At 38.5% G+C, this 27,183-nt stretch overlaps 1 protein-coding gene across 6 annotated transcripts; it reads left to right on the top strand.

The window, feature by feature from the left end:
* Window positions 1-16,863: 16,863 nt before the first annotated feature.
* On the top strand, window positions 16,864-25,143 carry LOC127242747 (uncharacterized). Of its 6 annotated transcripts, none has more exons than XR_007836874.1 (8): window positions 16,873-17,044; window positions 17,498-17,590; window positions 17,772-17,906; window positions 18,078-18,167; window positions 18,590-18,739; window positions 19,352-20,934; window positions 21,088-22,060; window positions 24,551-25,143. XR_007836874.1 is itself a non-coding variant. In XM_051262432.1 (7 exons), the coding sequence occupies exons 1-7, from the start codon at window positions 16,953-16,955 to the stop codon at window positions 21,983-21,985; spliced, it is 2,994 nt and encodes a 997-aa protein (XP_051118389.1). In that variant the 5' UTR covers window positions 16,864-16,952; the 3' UTR covers window positions 21,986-22,676. The 6 variants fall into 6 exon arrangements, 3 of the variants coding, with proteins under 3 accessions (XP_051118389.1, XP_051118388.1, XP_051118390.1); XR_007836873.1 differs by having other exon boundaries at window positions 24,589-25,142; XR_007836875.1 differs by lacking the exon at window positions 24,551-25,143 and adding an exon at window positions 22,688-23,794.
* Window positions 25,144-27,183: the final 2,040 nt, after the last annotated feature.

Here is a 27,183-nt window from a genome sequence, read left to right as displayed (position 1 = left end):
TTCCTCCAAGATTGAGCGAAGGGCTACGAGGTAGTCAGGACGAATGTCAGTGGTGTGAGCAGTGATCATTATTCTGCTCAACGACCACTTCACCCATTCCTTTTTCTCTTCGTCCACCGACCCGAACTTCAGGTTTCCTTTCTCATATGCAGGGGTGGTGGCGAAGGTCCTGTATAGCGACTGCAGTTCAAGTGAACTGCAGACCTCCGTTGCCTTCAGCTTGTCTTGCATCTCTTGGGCGGGGTAGTGGTGTTCCCAACCCAAGAGTCGGTTGATCTTCCTGGCTGAGCAGTCTACCCATTTTCCCCGAATGTAGACATGCTTAAGACTCTCAGCCTGGTTCAGATTAGCGTAAAACTCCCTCACCAGTGATACATCCACTGGTTCATTGGGGTTTCTGATCAACCATGACAGGCCCCGCTCCTCCAGCCAGTCAGAGAGCGGGCCTGTGATCTTTTCGGGGTCAAATCCTCTCTCGTAGAGGATCCCCATTGCCTTCATCCGCTCGTACGCCGCCGCTGCGTCAATGTTGGAAAAGTGCAGCTTGTCATACTGCTTCGATCTTAATACGTCCTTTGCAGCGTCGGCGGCATTCTTCTTGGAGATATTGCTCCGGAATGCCTTCATTTTCTTTGGCGGTGCTTCTAGACAGGCAAATTTGTTTTTGAGCTCCTTCAGCTGGTACTCCTTCAGCTGTTCGTATTCCGATTCTTCTAATTCCAGCCACCAGTCGCTCACCGGATACCTCTGCTCTGTTTCCTCAGTGTATTCGAATCTGAGGTATTCCTCCGGGAACTCTGGGATGAATTTTCGGAATGGCAGTGACTTAAGCTGCCTGAGCTTCCCCCAGTCTTCTGTTAACTCCAATACTCTCCTCCTCTTGTAGTATGCCTCAGGTGGCGCTGGTTCTACTAATTCTGCCCCTGAGGTTGTTGTCACCACCTTACGTCCGTCCGTGGATTTGATCCTTTGGACTCTTCGTTCGATCCTCTCCTCAACTTTCTCAAACTCCTTCTTCAACGTTTCTTGCTTTGCTGGATCTATTTTGCTAAGCCTGTCCTGAACCTAGGGTTTCCAGAATTATTGTTTATCATACGAACATTATGAATCCTGCCTCATTATCTTTAAATGTAAATAACATCCATATAAGGCAATCACATTCAAAGTTCCGGTGATTTTAACCCTAAATTCTCCCCCTCACAACGAAACAGAACACTACTGTAAGCGTTACGTTGTGAAAAAGGGAGAAAATCACAAAACAAGACCTAACCTACAGATTAGAGTGAAATTCATCCGTAGAAAGCAAGTATATCAGTTATTGTATCTAAATCTAGCATATAACAGACTTAGATTCACAGAAATCAAACAGGCAAACATTTTCGCAAAAATGAAGAACAGTGAAATATCGTGAAAATAATTTGCGATTCTGTGTTTCTAAACGTTAAATCGGCGAGAATCAACCGTAAAATAGAGTTTATGTACCAAGGTTAACCTAGATCTTACCTTAGATGAAGCTATTATTGGTTGAAATGGTGAGATTTTGAAAAATTTTCGCTCTGAGAGTGGCGGTTACTAAAGCTTCGGGAGGAAGTTACTGTAGGGCAAAAGTGGAAAAATGACTGTGGACTGGGGTATTTATAGATTTTCTCAATACTCTCTAGAGGGCAAGCGGAGCGATGCCAAGTCCACTGTAAATACTTATAAAGGTATAGGGGAGGGTATTTCAGGGCGGATGAGCGGGTAAAGCAACACTTCTATACACCTAAAACTGACACAAAAGCGAAAATGAAAGCGGTGCTGAGTGAGCGATACTGCTCCCTCAGTGAATATCAGGGTGAAACAAGCGGAGCGGTGGTTGACTTGGGTCAGGCTTAGGTTGGAAGTTAAAATGCTAACACTAAACTATTCCTATAAAGCGATAATCCTATTCTAATGAAAGCGATGAAATTATGAAATCTATCTATGAAAGCGGTAAAGGAAAGCTTGTAAATTTTAACTATGAAAGCGATAAGTTTTAACTAGAAAAGCAATAAAAGAAAGCTGTAAATTGGCGGATATAAGATTGGGCTTCTGGATTCTTTTCACGAAATTCTATCATCGCTTGAGCTTCTGAACCTCAATCAGATTAATCTCTGCATTGGCCTGTTGCAACACAGGCCCTTCAATGTATGGTTTCAGCCTCGCTCCATTCACTAAGAAGGAATCTTTCTCTCCGGGGGTCTCCACATTGTTAATCCTTATGGCTCCACTTGGCAGCACTTGTCTGACAATATACGGCCCAGTCCACCGTGACTTCAATTTCCCTGGGAATAAGTGGAGCCTAGTGTCATATAAAAGAACTTTGGATCCCACCGCAAACTCTTTCTTCTTCAACTTCTTGTCATGATAGAATTTCATCCTTTCCTTATAGATCTTTGCGCTTTCATATGCAAGGTATCGGAACTCGGTCAGATCGAGCAATCTTTTCGTGCGCTTCTCCTGCGCTGGGAGAAGATCAAAATTGAGATACTTGATAGCCCAGTACGCACGATGCTCTAGTTCCAGCGGTAGGTGGCAGGCTTTTCCATATACAAGCCGATAAGGGGACATTCCAATTGGAGTCTTGAAGGCTGTTCTATAGGCCCACAGCGCATCATCCAATTTCTCTGCCCAATTCTTGCGACTCTTATTTACTGTGGTCTGGAGGATGTGTTTGATCTCTCTATTTGAAACTTCCACTTGACCGCTCGCTTGTGGATGATAGGGGGTAGTTAGATGCTGGCGAACACCATATTGTTGTAGGCTGGATTGTAGTGCCTTATTCACAAAATGGGTGCCTCCGTCGCTTATTATCGTTCTAGGGACCCCAAACCTTGGAAATATGGTATATTTTAGGAAGCGGATCACTGATCGAGCATCATTTGTGGTGAGCGCTTGCGCTTCAACCCACTTACTCACGTAATCCACCGCCACCAGAATGTATTGTTTCCCATTAGAAGGTGGAAAGGGACCCATAAAATCTATCCCCCATACATCAAATATGTCCACAAACAAGACTCCAGTTTGGGGCATCTCATCTTTCTTCGAAATGGACCCCAGTCTTTGACATTTGTCGCAAGATTTGGCAAAGGCATCTGCATCTTTTTGTAGGGTAGGCCAAAAGAAACCTGACTGCAAAACTTTGGCCGCTGTGCGCATGCCAGCGAAATGCCCTCCTACATGGGACCCATGACATTCGTTCAAGATCAGCGGGATCTCAGACTCCGCTACACAGCGACGGATTATCCCATCTGAGCCGATGTTGAACAAATAAGGTTCATCCCAAAAATAATCCTTTGCCAAACTGAGCAATCTCTTCTTTTCCCGTTGTACAGTGTGTGCTGGAAACTGTCCTGTAGTTAAAAAGTTGGCCAGGTCAGCGAACCATGGCTCTTTCGCTTGCACCAGGAACAGCTTCTCATCTGGGAATTGTTCATTGATCCCAGGAGATTTGTCCTCCTCTTGTCGCAACCTACTGAGGTGATCTGCCACATGATTTTCCTTTCCCTTCTTATCCTTGATTTCTATGTCGAATTCCTGGAGCAACAAAACCCATCTAATCAAGCGGGCTTTTGTCTCCTTTTTCTCCATCAAATATTTAATGGCTGCATGGTCAGTGTGAACAATAGTCTTGCTTCCAATAAGATACTGCCTGAATTTCTCAAAAGCGAAGACAATAGCTAGCAGCTCTTTCTCGGTGGTAGTGTAATTCTTTTGAGCAGAGTCCAGCGCTTTACTTGCATAGTAAATGACGTTAAGTTTAGACTCCACCCTTTGTCCTAGTACAGCGCCGACGGCATAATCACTTGCATCCGTCATTAACTCGAATGGCTCACTCCACACTGGTGCTGATATTATAGGAGCAGAGGTCAGCTTATCCTTCAGTATTTGAAAAGCCTCCTCACACTCGCTTGACCAGTGGAATTGAGTATCCTTGCACAGCAGTGACGTGAGTGGTTGTGTGATTTGACTGAAACCTCTGATAAAACGACGGTAAAATCCCGCGTGACCCAGAAAGCTTCGCACTCCTTTCTCATTCGAGGGCGATGGCATTTTTTCGATTACACTAATTTTTGATCTATCTACCTCTATACCAGCAGACGAGATCTTATGGCCCAAGACAATTCCTTCATTCACCATAAGGTGACATTTTTCCCAGTTCAGCACGAGATCAGTCTCTATGCATCGGAGGAGTACTTTTTCCAGATTATTCAGGCATCTGGAAAATGTCTTGCCATACACCGAGAAATCATCCATAAAAACTTCAATACAGGAGTCCAGGAGATCACTGAAGATATGGTACATGCATCGCTGGAAGGTGGCCGGAGCGTTGCACAGTCCGAACGGCATCCTCCTATAAGCGAAAGTCCCATATGGACAAGTGAATGTGGTCTTCTCACAGTCCTCCGGTTTGATGGGAATTTGATGATAGCCTGAGTAGCCATCGAGGAAACAGTAGTATTCGTGACCTGCAAGCTTCTCAAGGCATTGATCAAGGAAGGGAAGTGGGAAATGATCCTTCTTTGTGGCTGAATTCAATTTTCTGTAGTCGATGCAAACCCTCCATCCAGTGACAGGTCTTGTCATGAAGACCTCCCCATCGTCGCTTGTCTGTTCAACGAATCCTCCTTTCTTGGGAACCACCTGGGTTGGGCTAACCCACTGGCTGTCACTGATAGGGTATATAATTCCTGCATCGAACAATTTGATCACCTCTTTCTTGACTACTTCTTGCATATTCTCGTTCAGACGCCGCTGAGGCTGTCTACATGGTTTTGCATCAGCTTCCAGCCTTATATGGTGCATACACACCGCTGGGCTGATTCCTTTGATGTCTGAGATTTTCCATGCAAACGCCGCTTGATTTCTTTTGAGAAGTGAGATGAGCTGAGCCTCTTGGTCCGGCAGTAATAAGGCGGAGATTATCAGCGGGAAACTCTCCTCCGGCCCAAGGAATATATATTTGAGGTGCTCAGGTAATTTCTTCAGCTCATCCTTATTGTTGGTCTCGCTCGCTGGTTCCCTATTCGCTTGTTCAATGGATTCAGTGGGCGCTTGAATATCGTCGCTTGCCTCAGCTGAATTCTTTTTATCTTCCAGTTCGAGCGATCCATTACCTGAAATTCCTTCCAGGCTATCAAGTGTAACATGGTTCTCAAAAGTTATTATTTCATTTAACTCATTGATAAAATCACAATTTTCTTCCTGAGGTTGGCGCAGTGCTGAGTTCATGGAAAATGTGACTTTATCACCACCAAAACTCAAGGATATTTTTCCTTCAGCAACATTTATTGTAGCTTGAGCGGTGGCTAGGAAAGGTCTCCCTAATATAATTGGAATGTCGCGGTCTTCGCTCATTTCCATAATAACGAAATCTGCAGGGAAAATAAATTTGTTCACTTGCACGAGTACATCACGAATGATTCCTTTAGGCAATCTTATTGACTTATCGGCAAGCTGAATTACAGTTCTGCATGCTTCTAACTCATAAAGCCCTAATTTAGAGAAAAGCGAGAAGGGCATAAGATTGATACTTGCACCTAAATCACATAATGCCCTAATCGGCTCTAAATTTCCTATTGTACAACTAATGATAAAACTCCCAGGATCGCTGAGTTTCTTCGGGAGGTCCTCCTTAAATACGGCACTGCACACACTTTCCAGCTGCACCGCTGCCACTTCATCAGGAAATGCCCGCTTCCGATTGATTATATCCTTGATAAACTTAGCGTAATGTGGCATCTGAGACAAAGCATCAGCAAACGGTATAGTAATTTGAAGACTACGGAAAGTATGTACAAACTTATCAAACTCCTTGGAGTTGTCCTTCTTCCCAAATCGTGCGGGAAAGGGGGCTCGAACCAACGGCTGAGCAAAACCCCTTTCATTCGGGTCAGACTCCTGAGCGGCTGGTATCGCTCGAGGTTGGGATGGACCTTGCTCCTTAGATGGAATCTGTTTAATCTCATCCTGCAAAGGCATATTAGCAACAATAGGGGAAGAAGATTGATTCATACCTCTGTCTGGCAGTGGTGGCGATTGCGTCCTTTTCCCTCCTCTAGTTTCGATGGCCTTCGCTTGGTTCGGGACAGTCTCGACTGTCCCAGGCAACATTCCTTTCTACTTCAGCTTCAGTGCTTCAGCAATCTGCCCGACTTGTACTTCCAGCATTTTGATCAAAGCAGATATGTTTCTTTGGAACTCCTGATTCGCTCGCTCTGTGTTCCTCCAGAGTTCCTCCAGACTCAACGGGACTTGTGCCGCTGTGGGAGGTTGAGCGAATGCATGTGCCTGCTGCGGGAAATGGGGGGTTTGGTTGTATTGTTGATGATGTGGATGATATCCCCCTTGGATATATTGTTGTGCAGCGAACTGTTGTGGCCTCTGAAATTGTTGCTGAGGACACGGTCCAGCGGGGCCTTGAACTTGCCCTTTTTGGAACTGCTGGAATTGAGGGGCATTTCTGCCAGCCATATAAAAGACCTCCGCCGGGTTCTGCGCTTCCTCATTTGAATACTCAGCAACCTGCGGACATTTTTGGTCTTCATAAGCTTTCTCCTCGCATTCCGCGGCCTCATGTAGCGCTTGTTTTCCTTTGTTACGCAGGTCCTGCTTCATAAGCTTAGACAGCTCCTTCACTTGGATTGACAAACTGTCGATCCTTGCATCGTGGGATACGGAAGCAGGGACCTGGTACAGACCCCTCGATGGCTCGGGCCTGTTGGACTCTGGCCAACTTGACTGATTGGCCGCCAACTTTTCTATCAAAGCCCTCGCTTCAGAGGCATAACGCCCCATAAGCGAGCTTCCTGCCGCTGCATCTAAGGACATTCTGAGTTCAGGAGTAATTCCTGAGTAAAAAATCTGAAGTTCCATGAAGTCCGGTATTTCATGATGAGGGCAGTTGCGGAGTAGTTGTTTGAATCGGCTCCAGGCTTTTGGAAGGGTCTCATCACTCGCCATCTTGAAAGTAAGTATTTCATTCCTCTGGCGAATGGTCTTTGATACAGGATGGTATTTGCTCACGAAGGCCTGCGCTGCTTCCTTGAATGAGCCAGGGATTGGATAAAGATTATCAAACTATTTCTTGGCCTCTCCTGTTAAAGAAAATGGAAACAGAATCAGTTTGGCAGCGTCCTCCGTGATGCCGTGCGATTTGGAGGTGGCAGCGATCCTATTAAAGTTCTGTAAGTGTTCGTAAGGGCTTTCATTGAGCAGCCCATGAAATTGGCTCTGGCTTGCCAGGCTGACGAGCGCTGGTTTCACCTCATAATGGCCAGAGCCTCTGGGCGCAGAACTTGTAATTAAAGTGTGATCCAGAAGGGTCTGGTAGTGAACATCCATGGGGACTTCCGCAAGTGGGCGATCAGCAGCCCTATGACCCTCAGCCCTCTGGTAAGGCTCAGCAGTAGGTGGTGGGGGAATGATGGTTGTGGGTATCGCAGCGGTGGTGGCAGCTTGTGCCGCTTGGGAAGCAATATATGCTCCCTGCGCAGCTTGAGTTTGTTCCACCTGAGCGAGGTGCGCTTGCAGCCCCGCCATTCCTTGTTGAATGCTACTGAGGGCTCTCAATAGCTGCTCCTCAGTCTGTGAAAGTGCAGGAGGAATGACAGCAGGGACCACAGTGGGGACGTGGAGCAGCACCTCCTGCGAAGATGCAGATGTGGCGGAGTTTGAAGATGTCCCAGCGGCAGTCTGGAAAGCTGGGATGACAGTAGGAGGAGCGGTAGCATTTCCTTGATTCGCCATGAGTTGTTTTCGCACTTGCTCTCGGAACAGACGTCTCTGTGATCGAGCGGAGGGAGTAGGACTCATGGGACGCTGAAAACGCTTCGGACCCCTACAAAATGGCAGCCACATACAAAAATTGAAAGTTAGAAGAATTTAATTAAATACAAAAGGCACGATTACAACGAATTAAAAGTAAATTATGGCGCTTTAAAAGATTTCCAACAGATACTTTTCATGAGTTTCAAATCCCCGGCAACGGCGCCAAATTATGATAACAGAAAAATATAATTTGTGTATAGGTTGTATATCAATTCGCAGGGAATTTTATTCGAAAATCAATGAGTAGAGTTCTTATAGAAGAATGATCAGATATAGCAATTTTGTGGTTGTAGACCCTGGATAGTTATCACAATTATTTATACTCTTTTTACTGGTGAGTTTCCAGGTCGAACACAGGGATTTAAAGTCATGAATTTCAATGGTAGAAATCTTGGAGAAGCAACGAAGAAACAAAAAGGGGTCCACTTGGAGCGGGCATAAATCTTCTACTACTGAAAGCGGTAAATAAAGCAGTAAAAATGAACAGAGACGAGCGAAGCGAAAGTGAGAGGATTGGGATGTGAGTGAGCGGCATATTATATGTATATGTATATGAGCGAATTAGAGTGAAAGAGAGGCGTTGTGTCTGAACTGTGCGTTACGAAATGGATAGATTTCCCTGGATGCAGCGAGCGAATGACGTAATTGTGTTATCGGAAGCATATATGTATATCACGAAAACGATGATAGAAAGATGTTGTAATTATATAAACTCGATTATAAAGAACTCATCACACTGGTATTTTGGCCTGGGAGGGATTTACAACAAGACTTCAATGACACCCAGAATTAAGACATTATAAGAAAGAAACCCTACTGTCACTAGGAATTTCTGCGACCTAATAGACCCTCGTCTATGTCCCGTTAATTTTCCCAATTTCTGCCTCATTAGTGGCTTTACCCCCTGATGTTGGTACTCTTTTATCAGAATCAAATTTAGCACAGTAATTAAGTAGGTCGACAAGGCTCCCGCGTACTTAACTACGTTGAACTACCTTGAGACCGCTTTTGGCGCATCACAAGGCTTAATTAATCAATTCGTCTCTCGCTCTATACCAGTGATATGAAATTCTCTAAAATTGATTTATATAAGTATGGAAAATTGTGGAAGAATTTAATTTGAAGAAGAGAATGATATTTCCTTGTATACTATGAAAACGCGAAAAGAATTAAACTACAAAGCTGTAAATGAAAGCAGTAATCTAGTCTAAGAAAGCATTAAAGACGTGGCCAAGGGAGAGGGAAGACGCCCACTCCCTTGGCCTTTCCTGTGGAGAACTCCCTTACAGGGTTGGAGCTCTCGGAAACAGGAAGACGACGAACGCTGTGTATATTCTGAAAATCGTCCAAGAATTCGATTCTATATACATACAGATATCTGGCCCTATTTATAGCAGGTGTAACGAGACGGTTGCAAGAAGCTGTTGGGCAGTTCCAACCGCTGGGCAGTTAGGCGGTTGCAGGTGGTTATTCTGTTGAAGCAGTTGCTGGCCATAACTCCCAGGGTATCCGCTTCGCTTGCGTTGATGACACAGATCTTCCTCGCTTGCTGGAGAACAGGAGGGCATCAGCGTAGCACGGCTCGCTTGAGCTAGCTGGAATTGGAATGGCTGTACCGCTGCATTTGAAGTACTTAGTTGAAATCTGGTGATAGTCTGCAGCGGCGGGTATCTGGACTGTAGCTTGCAAGCGGGAGAGGCTATCGCTTGCGGCTATGAAGGTGGCCGCTTGCCTCTCATGCCTTAGTGTTTTCAAGGTGTGTCTTGGGCGCTTGCGAGCGAAGGCGGCTGTCGCTTGCGGCGTCTGCCTTAGCTTTTCTGGCTCCAGAATACCGCTTAAGAGGGCAAAAATCGTTAATAGTCTCAACAACGAATTCTGGATCATGCCTGGTGATATAAATCAATATTGTATGCCGATTACGAATTATTTTGATGGTTCTTATGCAGAAATTCAAGTAATACACATTTTTGTCAAGCTAAGAATATGCTCATATTTGGAGTCATCAGAAGGGTTTGAGATAGCCTTTTACGCTAGGTTCTTCAATCATGTTCCAATGGTATCTCTAACTGATTTAGTGGAAATGAGACAGATGCCAGAAGAATATGTTGTCCAGATTATAGAAAGGATCCGTTAGATGAAGGGCAAATGTTCGATTGTGATAGAGGAAAAAGAGATAACCAATTTGGTGGTCCGAAACATGCATGGACGGCTACGAGAGTCACTAACCGCTCATGAGGTAGAAGATCTGGTTAGTCTAACGTCTAAAGCTGGGCATTTGGAGTCATTATTTAGGAAAAAAGATCAGAATTTTCGACACCACAGTGGTCAACAGATGGCTAGCAAGGAGATGTGGAACTAGTGTTGGAAGCAGCGGCAGAGATAGTTAGTGGGAAGCCGTATGTTTGCCTAAGGCTGAAACCAATTCTAGGAACCGAAGCAATGGATCAACCGACTTTTGACAGTTCTAAAGTAGACGAGATCTTCGATATCCTCTTGAAGGATGGACAAATTTGGATTCTTAAAGGACAACGATTGACGACAAAAGAAGAAATTAAAGAAAGACCTTACTGCAAGTGGCATAATTCTTTCACTTACAGTACAAGTCAATTTACACATTTCATGAAGGAGATTCAAATGGCTATCAAAGCTGGAGGCTTCAAATATATCACCCTGGAGGTTGAACAACAACCGTTTCCCAAGGTAACACTGCTACAATAGGAGTTTCTCCAAATAAAGAGTTATCAAGGAATGAAGGTCCGGAGGGAAAACAGAAGGAATAATTCAAATTTTGTAGAGACCGAGTTGTAGAAAAATGGAACCGTCCAGACAGAACATATGAGGCAGAGCTTAAGGACCCGGTATTAGTACAAAATCGGCCAACAAGGAAGCCATATCCACTCGACGGTAAATGGGGTCAGAATAGGAAGCCACTTTCAGTAAATATTAATCCTTGATTTCCAGTTATGAATCATACTCAGATTTGTAATGTTAAACGTAGATATGCTGCTCGGCACGGTCGCCGTATTGATAATCGTAGGGATCACTCAGGCCCCAAACCTGAGATCCGGCATCAACCTGGTATTCAACTATCTTTAGATACTACCACATATCACCGGACTGTTCAAAAAGAGGATCAACAGGGGGTTGTTAAGAAGGCCAAGTGTTACTTACATATGTCGATATTGTAACAAGATTAATGTTGATCCAATCATAGGAGAGATCAAAGAAAATGGCCAAGGAATTCGGTTCGGGTCCCTCCCACCGACTGAGATTAAGTCACTTAAGGAAAAAGCCACCGATCAGGCCTCTGGATGGTCCCCTTTTGAGGTCAGGATGTTAAGACTGCGCTGGCAACAAGAGGAGCAGACTTGGGAGGAGCCCATTTGGTCTAGTTTAGCTAATAACTGTTTTGAGAAACCCGAATGGGCGATGGACCTTGATCCATCAACAAATGGTCCCCCACCAATTGTTTTCTCTTCTCTCCCTGAAGGAACGGTACATCATCTGAAGCCCCTTTATGTCAATGCTCATATATGTGATAAATTAATCAGTAAGGTTTTCATTGATAATGGTGCAGTCTTTAATGTTATGCCTTTAAAAATACCTCAAAGACTAGGCAATGAGGTTTCTGATTTATCACCAGTGGACATTGAAATAAAAAATTTCACGGGTCAGCCGACCAAGCTGAAAGGTATGATGGTAGCCTCGATAGAGGTCGAGCCTAAAATAATATCAACCGTCTTCTTTATAGTAGATGCAAATACCACATATTCAGTGTTGCTTGGAAGGGATTGGATTTATGCGTCCCAATGTGTGCCATCATTTTGGCATCAACAACTGATGTTCTGAGATGGTAATCAAGTTTTCAAAATAGAAGTCTATATTGACGACGTGATCGTTAAGTCGGCTGATTTCGAGGTCATTTGAAAGATCGGAGGCTGAGACGGGCCGACTGCTTGGATCACTGGAAGATCGGCTTGGAGTTCGGTGATCCGTTCCATCAGTCGGTGCAAAACTGGAGTAGCCGTCGACTCGGTGGGATGTTGAATCAGCAAATCAATCGTGACTTGAGCTAGAGCTTGAAGATCTTTAAGCTGCAAGTCAGCAAAGGGCAGTGTTGCACAATGGGCCATGATCGATCGCGCAGTTGTTGGAACTAGAACTTGGGAGATGAAGAAGAGATTGAAATTATGCTGCCAAATGGAAATGCTGATTTAAAATTCGGAATATCAACAAGAAATTTTAGAAGCATGCGAAGTTGTCTACCTGACCCAAGACGGAGGTCGCCTCGGAAGGAGCCAACACTAGAGGAAATCGGTTAGCCTCACATGGGAAGGATTGGAGACAGCCATCCATCGGGAAGTCGGTTGGCCTCAGGATATTTCTACCAGACTTCTCTTCAGCGGAAAGTCGGTTGGCCTCAGGAGTGTCGGCTGCTGGTTGGCCGGTTTTGGAAGAGCCAGCCGCCGGGGGACCCAAAAATGGGAGCCCAACCGCCGGAGGATTTTTGGCCGGAAGGTCGACTATTGGCAGATCGGTTGGTGGTTGCTCAGGAGAAGTCGGTAGTGTGGTCGGGCAAGAGAGTCAGGAATACCTTGTTGGCAACCGAATTGATGCGCAAAAAAAAGGGTTTGATAGTTAAATACTCCCAATTGTTGTTGAAGACTCCCAACCGTCACTTCTTGAGCCGATCGAGAGTGACGTTTAGGAGTCAGATGAGGAGGAGGCAAGTTGTTGAGCACAAAATAATAAGGTTAGGGTTTGAGCCCAGGAAGGATGAATGGATAGGCCTAGTGGCAATCCAGTGGTGGACTAGAGTCATTCAGTCAGATGGTTGTTGGGGCCAGGCCAGTTGGACGGTTGGTCCTACAGATAGTTTTCATCAGAGTTTAGACCTTGGGACGGTTGGTTACAAAGATAACCGACGATGAAGCAGTTTTTGGATGGTTCAGAACCTACGTGGAAGCAATTTTTGGATAGTTCAGAACCGACGTGGAAGCAGTTTTCGGATGGGTAACTAACGTAAAAGTAGTTTTTGGGCGGTTTATAACCGACGTGGAAGCAGGTTTTTACGATTACCGACGTGGAAACAGTTTCTTTACGGTTACCGATGTGAAAGTGGTTTTTTGGGTGGTTCAAGGGTAACTGTCATGGAAGTGGTTCAGGACGGTTTGGTTTGATACGTATATAAGCAGCCTCAGCGATAGAGAGCAAGCATCTTCAATCAGACAAAATTTCAAAGAAATTCTCATTGGGGATCACCATTTTAGTTTTCCAGTTATCCTTTTCAGCTTTTATTTTTCTTTTCTTTAGCAATATTATGTACTGTCTGTCTAGGGATCCGTGATCTCAGACACTCTTCATTCAAGTTCGAAATATATTTTTGAATTTTACTTTTTATTGTTGAAATCATCATCAACAATATCCTTACAAAAAGTTAAGGGTTTGTTTGCTCGTAATTTTTTTTCAACACAATTTTCAATATATATATTTTATCTTTTCACAAAAGTCAATATTCAAGATAAAATTCTCTCTCCGTCCGCCTATAAGGGTCACATTTACCATTTGTGTCATTGTACTTAACATTAAAAATATTCTTATATTTGTATAATTTTTTTACAAATGTCATTCTATTAGTATTATAAAACACTAATAGAAGTATTTTTGCAATTTTTTCTTAATTTGTATTACGTTTTGATATAATAATTAATATTCAAAGATCAACACGCAAAAAGTAAATAAGACCCTTAGAGCCGGACGAAGATAGTATTATTTTTTATATTATCGACACAATTAGTCGTATATCATATAAAAAAATACCTCAAACTAAAAGAATAAACAAACACAACCAATATAATTTTGTTGGGAATAATAGTACAATTTTTTTTTGTTTGAAATACAAACTAAACAACTGCTTGATTTTGATTTAAATTTTTATTTAAAATATACTACCTCCGTCCGGCTCTAAGGGTCTCATTTACTTTTTGCGAGTTGATATTTGAATATTAATTATTATATCTAAACGTAGTACAAATTAAGAAAAATTGGAAAAGTAGTGTCTTATAATACTAATAGAAGGACATTTGTACAAAAAAAATTATACAAATATAAAAATATTTTTAATGTTAAGTACAATGACATAAAATGTAAATGTGATCCTTAGAGGCAGACAGAGGGAGTATTTAATACTATAATACTCTCTCCGTCGTCCCCGATATGGTGTCACAGTTGTCGTTACGGTAGACACGAGAATTTAGAAGGGATATGATTAATAAATAATTAAAAATATATTAATAAAATAATTATAATGTAATAAAAATAATTAGAATAATAAAAAAATTAAAAATTAAAAGTTTAAAAATATGATTAAATGTGGGACGAACGAAAATAAAAAATAAGACATTATATGTGGGACAGAGGGAATCTTAGGTAAAAAAAAAAACTAATGTTTGGTAAATTTATATCTTTTGAGAAAAGATTAAAAAAAATATTTTATTGAAAATAGGATAAAGGTACTATAAAATATTTACTCACTCCGTCCCACAAGGAAACTAATACAATTTTCTATTTTTATCGGTCTTAAAATAAGATATTATTTTTTAATTTAGTAATTGTACTACATATCTAACATAATAAATACCTTTGCAATTTACAATATATTATACAAATATCATTATTTTTATATTACACTGTATTAATATGAATATTTTTGTCTTTTTTACGACAAATAATATAATATTAATATTAAAAAATTTACATATAAAAAACAAATTGCACTCTTGTTACAAAACAAAAGCAGTATAAAAATTTAAATAGAATAAGAATAATGTGTAATAAAATTGATAATAGTTGTAATAAATTAATATTATTTAAATATTTTTGTTGTCCAATTCTAAATGGTCATTTGGGGTTTTATAATAAATTAAAATATAATAATATTTTATTAATTAGTAAAAGTGTTTAAAAAATTTTGATATTTTTGCCTTTTTAAGTTTATATATAAAGTAATAATATGTATAATTGTATATTTGCAATTTAAATAAAAATTAAAGATATTTTGGTATTAATAATTAATTATTTTTATTTAAATAAAATGAAATATAAATAATTTGGATTGAGTCAAACGAAAATGATAACAATTATACTTTGAAATGGGTCGAAGGGAGTAGTATTTTCCGCCCACCCACTGTAATTAGGCTTTCTTTTTGTTATCAGTATTTATGCACAATGCATGGAAAAAAAATAATTTTATTTTCCTATATTTATATTATTATACTTTAAGAAATTAATAACTAATTTTTCATTATTTTATTTATTACATTACTGTTTTTTTATATATTTTTTAATAAAGTTTTTATAATATCTCTTTTTTATTTATTTTATTTTTATATTATAATATTTTTTATTTTTTAATTGTTTTTTAATATATTTTTTAATAAATTTTTTATAATATTTTTTTTACTTATTTTATTTTATATTAAAATATTTTTTTTTTTTAATCTTTGTGTCTAAGTAAAATGATATAAACATCACAAATGAAAGAAGTAATAATTAAATATATTTTTTTGTTTAAGGTGAATTGACATATTTAATCAGTGACATAGTATTTGAGATAATGAAATTTAATTAATTAATAATAATAAATTATAATATTATTTTATAATTTTTTATATAATTAATAATAATGATAATTTTAAAATAAATTTAATATAGTACATTATTTAAAAAATTAGAATATATTATTTAAATATTTTAAAAATTATATTGCAATAAAAAAAATCCTATAATATAAGTAAATTAAAAAAAAAACGTTTATTTATTTATAATTTATATTATAAGTTAATTTATATTCCCTCTGTCACAAAACAATAGTGATATTTAAAATTGATGCAGGAATTAATGAATAATAGTATTATATTGGTAATGGGTGTAAAAGTGTTTTTAAAAGACCAAAATATTCTTACTTTATGTAATTATCGTGAAAAAGTTTGGATAATTTTGTAAAAAGGTGGGGAGTTAGTTAACAAAAATAAAAATTGGACTATTGTTTTGAGACGGACGAAAATGACAAAAGACACTATTGTAATTGGACCCCTTTATTATTTTAATCATGTAACTGGAGTCTATCGCAAATTAGTCCCGCAAGTGAAAATTTTTCGTACTTTTAGTCCTCCGGCACCGGAAATGCCTACGTGGCGCCCGCGTGGCTCGCCGGAAGATACATGTCCGTCAGGTCAGCGATATTTGATGGACACATAGATTTATTTTTTATTTTAATTAATTTATTTTGTCTTTTTTATAAAATTAAAAATTTCCAAAAATAGTTTTGAAAATTAAGAATTTAAAAATAAAATTAAAAAAATAAAATTCAGGTGTTCGTAAGTATCGCTGACTTGGCAGACACGTGTCATCCGACGAGTTACATTTGTGTCACGTAGGTATCTCCGTCGCTGAAGGACTAAAATTGCAAAAAAAATTTACATTACAGGACTAGTTTGTGATATAATCCAGTTACGAGACTAAAATGATAAATGAGATCAATTACGGAACTAAAAAACTAGTTTATTATATTTGTTAAATATGTTTTGATTTTTAGTAATTTTATACAAAATAAAAAAATGTCAATTATTATAAAATAAACAAAAGTAAAAAAAAATATATCAATTAAGATGGGACGGAAAGGTACCATCTCCCATAAAACCAGTATTATTTATTAGTATTATATTGATTTATATGAAAAAAAGGACAAAAATACATTTCTTAGATAAATTGTGCAACAAGGGATCGTGTAATATATTAAAAATTTAAAAGATATTAAATATGTTATATATAGGTAATGCAGTTACTAAATTAACTTATTTTAAAACAGACCAAAATAGAAAATAATATTGTGTTTTATATAAAATGGAGTTTATTAAATTTAATAATAAAATAAATTTAACTAAAAAGAAGAACAAAAAAGAATAAAAAGAAAATTAGAAGACCGAGGCAATGGTAATGCAATACTTCTGTTTTTGCGTTGAAACTAAAAACAAACTAACCCTACATTTTCGCTATGGCGGGAATGAAAAGTGGAATGAATAAATACACAGCCATTCAAGGCTATGTATCCGAAACAGAGATATAGGAGACGATGGAGAGCTCCAAATCAGGCAAAGGCTTGCTCGCCTTACTTCAAGATATTAAATCTGCCGAGGCAAGCTTCTGATTACCGATCAATTTTAGCGTTTTTACGATGCTTATTGTTTGTAAATCTGCACCGTCTTTTGTAGCTCTTAATTATACTGGTTTACGATTTTGAGAAATTTTTGAGATCTTCGTTCTTTTGTTACTGGCGCAAGCGGTCGAGATTTAGCTAATCGGCTAATCATTTGTAAATCTTATTTCAGTTATGGTTGTGGATTGTTTATTTTAGAAATTGATTGATGGGTTAATGTGTGGAATAAAGCAGGAGTATTACTGTGTTTGCATTTTGGGAGCAGTTTTTAAGCATCGGAATTTGAGGTTTCTTGTTTCATTTTACCTCCAGAGATCATTGAAATGGTAGTATTGGTGAAGAGTGGAGGGCTAGAAACTGTGTCTGTTTCAGTTTTTTATTTTTACTCATAATTCAGCTATTGATTACATAATAAATGTATGGAATTTGTAGGTGGTTGAAAATCGTGTGCAGCTGCTCCAGAATTTGGAGGAATTGGGTATAGATGAGAAATCTGAAGTGAATACAATTGTTGAGCATTTGGCAGTATCCTAATTATGCTCACGATATTCAAACTTTTGGTTTGCTTGTTTTTTTTTTTCTTGTTTTTGTATAATTATTCAACAGTATATGCATTTGGATTATAAATACGTGCTAGAATGCGATGACATCTGGTGCCCATTGTAGCTATTTGTAGTTGCTTATCTTGTTTTCTTCAACAATTTAGATGTTTTGGGAGGACTTTACGTGCTTGGATATATCTCAGTGCACTTTGAACAAAACTATTTTACACGTGGCGGCCAAATACTTGGATTCAGATGTTTCAGGAAATCTGGTTCAGTTTATCGCACTGGGAACAAAAGTATGCTCTTTGTTCTTGTCCATAATTTTTATTATCTTGGACTATAAGATGTTTTTTTTATTTTAATCTGTTTATTTTTATTTTTTAATATGGCTGATAGTAGTATTTTGTGATTTTGTTATTTTGAGTTCATCAATAATGTGTAATTAATATCTTGATCATCATTCTTAGGCAAACATTTGGTGCAGAAAGCATTTGAAAATGACTCTCATGTCACTCGAGGATTCTCCAGAAGAAGAACATTCAAGTTTCTTTTATCAGGTGAAGGTCATTGGGGCATTATCTTGATGACTTATTCTATTCTGTTACATTTCTGACTTATAAACATTATCTTGTTTACATATGTAATTTGGTTTTGTAAGATTCTTTTTCTACATTATGTTGAAGAATGACAATATGTAAAGTAGAATATTGATTATCTCTTATATGCTTCTACATGCTACAGTGGATTGGAGTTTACATTGTTATAATTCCTCATGATTGCAACACTAGAAAAATAGTGAATGCTTCTTTTTCACGGAAACGTGTTCAATTTGGTTATTGGTCTCTTTTGTTTCCTCAGAAGAATTCTAACTTCTCATAAAATTGATATTATAGATTTGTAAGATATCAATTCAGAACATCATCTTCTCCCAAGTAAGTAAGATTCAATGGTCATGTTAAAACCTTTTGAACTTTTTCAGTTAGTTTTGGATCTGCTCAGCTACTCAACTGCCAGCTATACAGCTTTAGCAAGATACCCTGCTTCCACTAGTAAGAAATTGGTGGACAACCTAGAATGCTTCATTTCAGAACAGTTTGCATTGATGAAAGATTTGGTGTCTGAGATAAAGGTATTAACAACTTATACTGGCTTATAGTAATCTTTTTCAGTTGGTGAACCAGTTATGTGTGTCACAATTAGTTTTATTTTATATAAATGTGCTATTGCTTCTGAGGGGAAAAAATGTGTTGTACTTTCTATATCATTACGCATTGTCCTCTTAGGTTTCCATAACCTCTGTTTAAACCGACTTTATCACCCTTTCTTTCTTAAGAAGGTATGCCAATCACTGTCTGTTGTTTCTTTGATGATCACATTTTGAAGGAGCAAGTGTTCTATTCTCTTTACTCATTGATTTTTCAACTCTATCACATAATTAGGTAGACTTGTGCTTGTTCATAGTACTAGGACCTCTTTGTTTTACTTTGACAGTGTAGCATACTCTGTATGTGTATTTGGTGTACAGGCTGTTAATGGTACCTAATCAAGAATCATATGATGTTTATTGAGCTTACGTTCTCTTCCCTCCATCTTGCCTGATCCAACATTGATTTCAGAAGGTGTACAATTGCTATTTTTGTAGAGATGTATATTTGCATTTTTGTTGTAACAAGTAGAGATGCATATTCACAAAAAAACTCTCATTTCCAATACTTATTGCACTTGTGTGATTTCTCTACAGAGAATACCACTATTAGGTTCAGAATTATTAAAGGCAGCACAGGTGGCCCTAGATTCCATGACTCGATTGTGCAAGGTATACTGCAATGGTGTAAATTGGGATACCTACCTTGGGAATGCAGAAAAGGAAAATGCAAAAGATTGTAAAGAAACTGAAAATGGAGATTTTGCCATAATTGTAGTTGATCGTGCTGTAGAAAAATTATGTGAATTGGGCACTGTGGCAGCTTCTGATGGTGGCACTCTTGTCAGCCTACTAAATATGTCATGGAAAGGTGTAGTTTCTTTGCTTCAATTTGGGAAGGGTTCTTTAGCAGCAAAGGTGAACATAGCAGGTGTGATAATGAATCTCATTTCACTGGCCAGTGAATCGTTAAAATGTGCGGCTGAGTGCTGGTCTTCAATGGAGGAAAACGTTTCTGTAATAGAAGCCAAAAGGATTTTTCTTCCAGTGAAGTTCTATTTGATCAATGCTGTAAGAATTATTTCACAGTACCAAATCCAAGCCTTTTCCGTGTTCAAAGAGATATCACACTGTGTTGTTAAGATATTAGCCTTCAGAATTTCACTCAGTATGGTGGACCACTTGAAGTCCGTGAGTGAAGTTTTGGCTGAAATCCTGGAACCAACTTCCTTGCACTTGCTTAACTCTCTGTTAAACTCAAGTCAGTTGAAGCAAGAAAACAAGTTCAAGATTTTGGACTGGCTATTTAACACTGAAAGTGACATGACTTCTCAGGCTGAGAACAATAATAGTAGCTTCAGTTCATCAGATGTGATATTTTCAGTAAGTGATTCTATGAACAAGGAGAAGATGCTCTCCATTGGTCAAGTTGCCTTGTATCTCAATCTTCTAATGGGTTCTGTTGATTTAGAGGATGACACAAAACTTGGTATTGCCAAAAGGCTAGATTGGCTGATGGATACAATAGTAGATGAAGATGTATACAGTTCTGTTCTTGTTTTGCAGGTTCCTACACCACTTGTGTCAGGAAGAAACGGCGAATCAACTCACCATCCCATGTTCTGTGCCATTCTTCATGCGCTGAAGACATTTATGATTGTTGCCTTCTCAACGCCTGCATGGAATGAAGTAGAGCTATTCCTTATTAAAAATCTTTTCCACCCTCATTTTCTTTGTTGGGAAATCATCACAGAACTTTGGTGTTTCTTGACACGTCATGGCGAGCAGGATATGGTGAATGACATCGTTGATAAGCTGTGTGTTGTACTCCTGCTAACATCTCAAGAACCAGTACTATTTTGTCAGAATGGTCTCCGAAAAATTGCAAGGCTGATCAGCATTCTTGCTACTTATGGACCAGAATTCATGGCTGATCAATTTTATAGTTCCATATTTGAAACTGGCAGATCTCAGTATGTTTTAAATGTGCACGTGGCACTTCTCATGGAAGGTTTTCCCCTAAATTCTCTTTCAGAGAGGAACAGGAGTAATGCTAAAGAAAGAATCGTGACTCAATATTACAACTTCCTAGAGAGCTTTGAAGATAACTCTCCTGGAGGTAGTGATTCTCTTGTTTATGGTACTCCCATATCTGCTCTCTGTGCGGCACTTAAGTCCCTGTAAGTTCACTGCATCACAATTAAAATTTTGCATAATGATAGTCCTCTCACTTGTTAAGTTTAAAATACTCATTTACTCAGACTCAGTAAGCTTTCTTCTGTTACTAAGTTTGAGGCATTGCATTTATGTATTTAACACATAAATTCATTCAGCCAGGTTAGCCTGTCCGATAGTGACATAAAGACGTTGAGATTTCTGGTTTCTATTATTTGCAAGTGCAAAACCGCTTCAAACAGTGCAATCATGGACAAATATGGAACGCTTCTTGGTGAATTGCTAGGCATCGTTTCTTGTATGAAGCATTTGTATTCATCCGATGAAATGGAAGATGTTGTCTTGGAGCTTCAGAACCTCTTTATTTCAAAGTCCACAGCATCCCACGCTAAGCTATTTCTATGCAAACCGAATCTAGCTCATTTCATGGCTGGACTCGCTCATATGTCATTGCCAGACAGTGACGGAAGTGCCAAAAGTTCAGCTGCATGGAAGCTGTACCATATGTTACTGAGAGAAAGACACTGGGCATTTATTCATATTGTAATCACAGCATTTGGATATTTTGCCGCTCACACTTCTTGTAACCAACTGTGGCGATTTGTGCCACAGGATGCTGCACTGTCTTTTGATTTGGAGTCTGGAAATGCAGCAGATGAAGAAAGATTTATGTCGGAGCTTAAAGCAGTTCTGGAGAAGGAAATGGCTTGTACTACGATACAAGCCAGTTCCGACCAGCTCAAAATACTCGCCAAAGAAGGCCAACTGCTGAAAGAAAAATTTCACAAGATCATAAGGCATGATTCTGAGTATAAACTCCCTGACATCATGGATATTGATGATGAGAAACAGCCCAATAAGAAAAGGAAATTTCCTGATGGAATAAATAAAGGTGTGGAATTGCTGCAGAGTGGTCTGCAGGTCATGGTTGACAGTCTGTCTCAGTGGCAACAGAATCAGCATGGCTCAGCTGAAGTTCATGAGAAGTTTTTAATCCATTTTTCGAAGCTAGAAGAGGCGATTGTTCTCTTGACAAGCCTTGCCGACAGCAGCTGAGACGGAGTGCTTAGTTACTTAAGGTGTGGTCTCAACTTCTATCATGCCACAAGGAACTCTGAAGAGTTTAACAAGGTACTTTCTTGTACTCCCATATGCTTCAATGTTTTAATAGTCTATCTGTTATTATTTGTTATTTTCTTGTAGGAGTTTTTATAGGTGGAAAATATTAGTATCATTCCTATTTTAGTATTAGTCTTGCCCAAGCCGGAAAAGATTGAAACGTGACGAGTTCTTGCAAATACTTAAATTAAACGCATCCCATCATTACTAAGAAAGTAGAAAGCTGGTACTTGGAAAATTGGATTAAACACATTCAATCATTACTACCTCATGTCATTTGGTCTTAAAACCAAGATCCAAAAACCTACTACGTAATTTCAAGTACAACAAGTATGAAACATCAATTTTCCTTTGATGTCTTTTGAGATTGACCGGGTCTCGAATATTAGGTATTGTGTGCTAGCATTAGTTTTTCAATCATTGGGATGGGATCTCCAGGCCGAAACATAGAAAGTGGATTTTCCCATCTCTCTTTAGAGCAACAAAAAATGTATCCCTTTAAGACGAGTAATCTTTTTTTTTTTTAGCAACAGTAACTTCCCTTTTTCCGGCTTACCAAAAGGGCAAGGACTTTGCTTGTTTACTATAATATTGGTGGTAGCAGCTCAATTGTCAATTTGTTGTGTTTCATGTCATCAGTTCACTCGTCGTTCAATACCTGTGAGAGTTGTGGCTAGCACACAACGTAGTAGGGTGTACTAAACATACCCGATATCTTTGTCGATTTCTTCAAAATCTATTTGAGATATTATGAACCCTACTTGGAAATCTCTCTCAAAGTAGTACAAAATCTCTCCAAACTATTAAGGACAAAAGTTGTGGATGATTTGCTCTCCCCATGCAAATTGCACAAACCTCTTGCTGCTATAATCCTAGGGTTGTTACAAAACCCATACAGCTGTATGTGTGTAAATCGACACTTTGACAGTTGACACTTGTCTCTGCAGTAATGTGTATAGCACACAACATTAAATGAAGTGACTGAATTATAACCAACAGCTTCTGGTTGGGAACCTTCCTAATTAATGATCAATTGAATAAGGAATGGTAACCATTCCATAGATATTATAGATCCAACAAGATTACCATTCTCTCTACAGCACACAACATTAAATATATTTGTTAGCTTTTTTATGGAATGGTTATATCAATTGATGATCAATCAGAATGGTAATCTAGTTGGATCTCAATTGATCTTTGTATGATATGACAATTGCTTGGTCTTCAATCTCTATGAATCATTCCTAAGTTTTCCTATACCTATCTGTCATACAACTAGATTGTTAATGATTTCAGCAATAATAATGGCATGAAGTTTGTTGAATTGCATAGATTTGGCCCATATTTCTTCAAGTGTGAATATGACTAAAACTTTTAATCACAAATTTGGTTAAGTAGTATTTCATAAATCATATAAAAATAGTGTCTTGTAAATACTGGTCTGGTGGTGTGGAGTGAGACTTGTGGCCCAAGGTTTACGCAGAGCCACTCAGCTAGTAGCGGCTGTTATAAAAAATAAAATGAAAATAGTGAAAATGGAGATAATGAAAATGTAAATGAGAAATCTGTTGTACACAAATGCAATACATAACAACATTTTGTTGGCAGACACTTAAACTAGGTGTGAATGTTTGTGATTGGTTGATGAAACCTATATATGTATAGCATAATGTACTTGAATGATATCAATTCTCCACATTTTACAACTCCCTCTATTCTCATCTCTGCATTAACTACACTAGTAGTATCACATTCATATCAAATATATATGTATAGATAGTGCATTATATGTACACATATATATAATAATATATACTACCAGCATACGTACATATACATATAATATATATTATATATATTTATCAACATTATATTATATTATTATTGTTACATAACACGTTATCAATACGAAAACTCTTGTCTATTTTATTTTTGGTAAGTTTTATTTCTATACTATCTATATTATCTATTTTCTAAACTATGGAAAATCTTGCAAAGTTTTCTTTTAAACCTTTGTCTCTTACCGGCAATAATTTTCTGACTTGGTCCCTGGACGTAGAAATGTATTTGGTTTCTATGGGCCTTGTTCATACAATTTTTGCAGTGAAAATGCAGCTACAAGCCAAGGTCAGGCTAAGGCTATTATTTTCATTCGTCACCATTTGGACATTCCTTTACAGTCCGAATATTTGACGGTGAAAGATCCACTTGATATGTGGAATGAATTGAGGGAGAGATTTAGGCACTTGAAATATATACTCTCTCCGAAGCCCGACATGATTGGCTTAACGTACAATTGCAGGATTTTAAAACTGTTACAGAGTACAACTATGCTATCCATTTACATCTCAGTTGAAACTCTACGGAAAAAATGTTACTGAGAATGATAAATTTGAAAAGATTCTCTACGTTCATGCTTCTAATGTTGTACTGCAACATCAATATCGTATCGTGAGAAAAACTTTCAAAAGTACTCACAACTCATTGCATGTCTTTTATTAGCTGAGCAAAATAATGAGTTACTGATGAAAAATTATCAGTCTCTACCCACTGGTTCCAGTCTGTTCCCTAAAGTGAACGTGACATTTTCTGAACGAGGCCGAGGACGTGGTAGAAGCCGTAGATGTGGTCGCGGCCGTGAGAGTCAACGCGGTTGATATACCCCTTACAATCACCACAGGTTTGACATTAACAAGAAGTAGAGTAAACCCCAATATGGGGATATAGCCAAAAATGCTAAACAAGTAAAGAGACAAATCGGTATTTGTAATCGATGTGGCATTGAAGACCATTGGGCCAATACCTGCAGAACAACCAAACACCTAGTCGATCTTTATCAGACCTCACTGCAGAAAAAGGGGAAAGAGATCGAGACTAATCACGTTGATAACGATGATGACCCTGATGATGATCTTCTGGATTACGACACAACGCATCTTGATATAATGTTGTCGTAGATCCAGCTAATCCCCAGTGACAGACATATTATGTCATTTTTCATTATGTTACTTTATATTTTGTTATCTTTAAATTATCGCATATTACCTTTTTGTAATGTATTTTGTAATATTTATTAATATTGTATTTATTTATATTTGAAGGTTAAATAGATGCCAAACAAAATGATGTTGTTGATGTATTTTTTTCAACAAATAAAAAGTAAAATTCAAATATATGGAAATATCCTCAAATTTGATTAATTAGTGCCTGAGATTAGAAATCTCGAAAGTACATACATAAACTGGAAATTTAAAAACTACATACTGGAAATTTAAAATGGTGATCCCCGAATCTGACTTTGTTTTTGTTGAAATTGATTGAAGATGATTGTCAGTTGTTGATCCAAATCCTTAAATATTCCTTGAAAAGACGTTTTGGAACCGTCACCAGCAACCGCCGTCAACCGCCCAAGAAGAAACGTTTTGAAACGTCATCTGGTCGGTTATATCAACCGCCTTGCCAAACGCCTCCACCAGTTCCAAAACTCAAATAGCCCAACCGACCAATTCACAGACCAATCGCTAGACCAAAAGACTCCTTGGCCGCACCCACTAAGCAACTTGTCTATCCGCCTGCGGACCAGCTGACTTGCCTATCCGACCGCAGACCAGCCGACTTGCCTATCCGACCGCAGACCAGCCGACTTGCCTATCCAACCGCAGACCATCAGACCTGTCTGTCCGACCTGCTGACCATCAGACCTGTCTGTCCGACCTACCACTATTACCTTATTATTATTATTTTTTGTGCATAACATATGCAAATATGTGTTTTATTGACAGTGCAACAACACATACTATATTGAAACACGAAAAATATTTCTCCCATTTGAAAAGGGAAAGAATGAATGTCAATACAATAAGTGGCAGTGCAAAATTAATTGAAGGCTCTGGAGAAGTCATTATATTTCTCCCCGCGGGGACGAAAATTGTGATACAATATGCACTGTTGGCCACTAAAGCTCGAAGAAACTTACTGAGCTTTCATGACATTCGGAAAAATGGTTATCACATTGAAACTATGAGTGATACCGAATTTTTATTGATCACCAATATCCTTGATAAAAAGAAATGCATCATTGAGATATTACCCCCACTCTCTACTGGCTTATATTATGCCAGATTAGGTGTTGTTGAAACACATCTCACGGTAGATCAAAAGACTACCGATTTTCAAATATGACATGATTGTCTTGGGTATCCTGGCAGTATAATAATGGGGCGAATAATTGAGAATTCGCATGACCATTCATTAAAAGGTCAAAAAGTGTTAAACTCAAATGAGTTAACCTGTGTTGCCTGCACTCAGGGAAAATTGATAATCAGGCCATCGCCAACTAAAGTAGGTATTGAATCACCTACATTTTTTAAAAGAATACACGGGGATATCTGTGGACCAATAGACCCACCGTGTGGGCAATTTAAATATTTTATGGTGCTTATTGATGCATCTACCAGATGGTCACATCTTTGTTTACTATCTACTCATAATATGACATTTGCGAGATTGTTTGCCCAAATTATTAAATTACGGGCACAATTCCCCGATAATCCCATCAAGATTATACGTCTGGATAATGCTGGTGAATATACATCAAATGTATTTGATGATTATTGCATGTCGATTGGAATTAATGTATAGCACCCAGTTGCTCATGTTCATACACAAAATGGCCTAGCAGAATCACTTATTAAAAGATTGCAATTGATTTCTAGACCATTACCAATGAGATCTATGTTGTCCGTTTCAGCTTGGGGACATGCAATCTTACATGCAGGAACACTTATAAGAACGAGGCCGACAAGCTATCATAGCTACTCCCCGATGCAGTTAGTATTTGGTCACGAACCAAATATATCTCATCTACGTATTTTTAGGTGCGCTGTTTATGTTTCTATTCCACCTCCAAATGTACAAAAATGGGTCCTCAACGTAGATTGGACATTTATGTCGGATATGAATCGCTGTCAATTATAAAATATCTTGAACCTATGACGGGTGATTTATTCACTGCAATATTTGCATGTTGTCATTTTGACGAATTATATTTTCCGACATAATGGGGAGATAGAAATGAACAGAAAAGGGATATTAATTGGAAAATCCCATTGAATTTTTGTGATCCTCGTACAAAG

This window comes from Andrographis paniculata, unplaced genomic scaffold, assembly GCF_009805555.1.
Source record: "Andrographis paniculata isolate CXL003 unplaced genomic scaffold, ASM980555v1 Contig87END, whole genome shotgun sequence".
NCBI lineage: Eukaryota > Viridiplantae > Streptophyta > Magnoliopsida > Lamiales > Acanthaceae > Andrographis > Andrographis paniculata.
The sequence above is the reverse complement of the archived record's forward strand: the minus strand, read 5'-3'. Positions and strand labels throughout refer to the sequence as shown.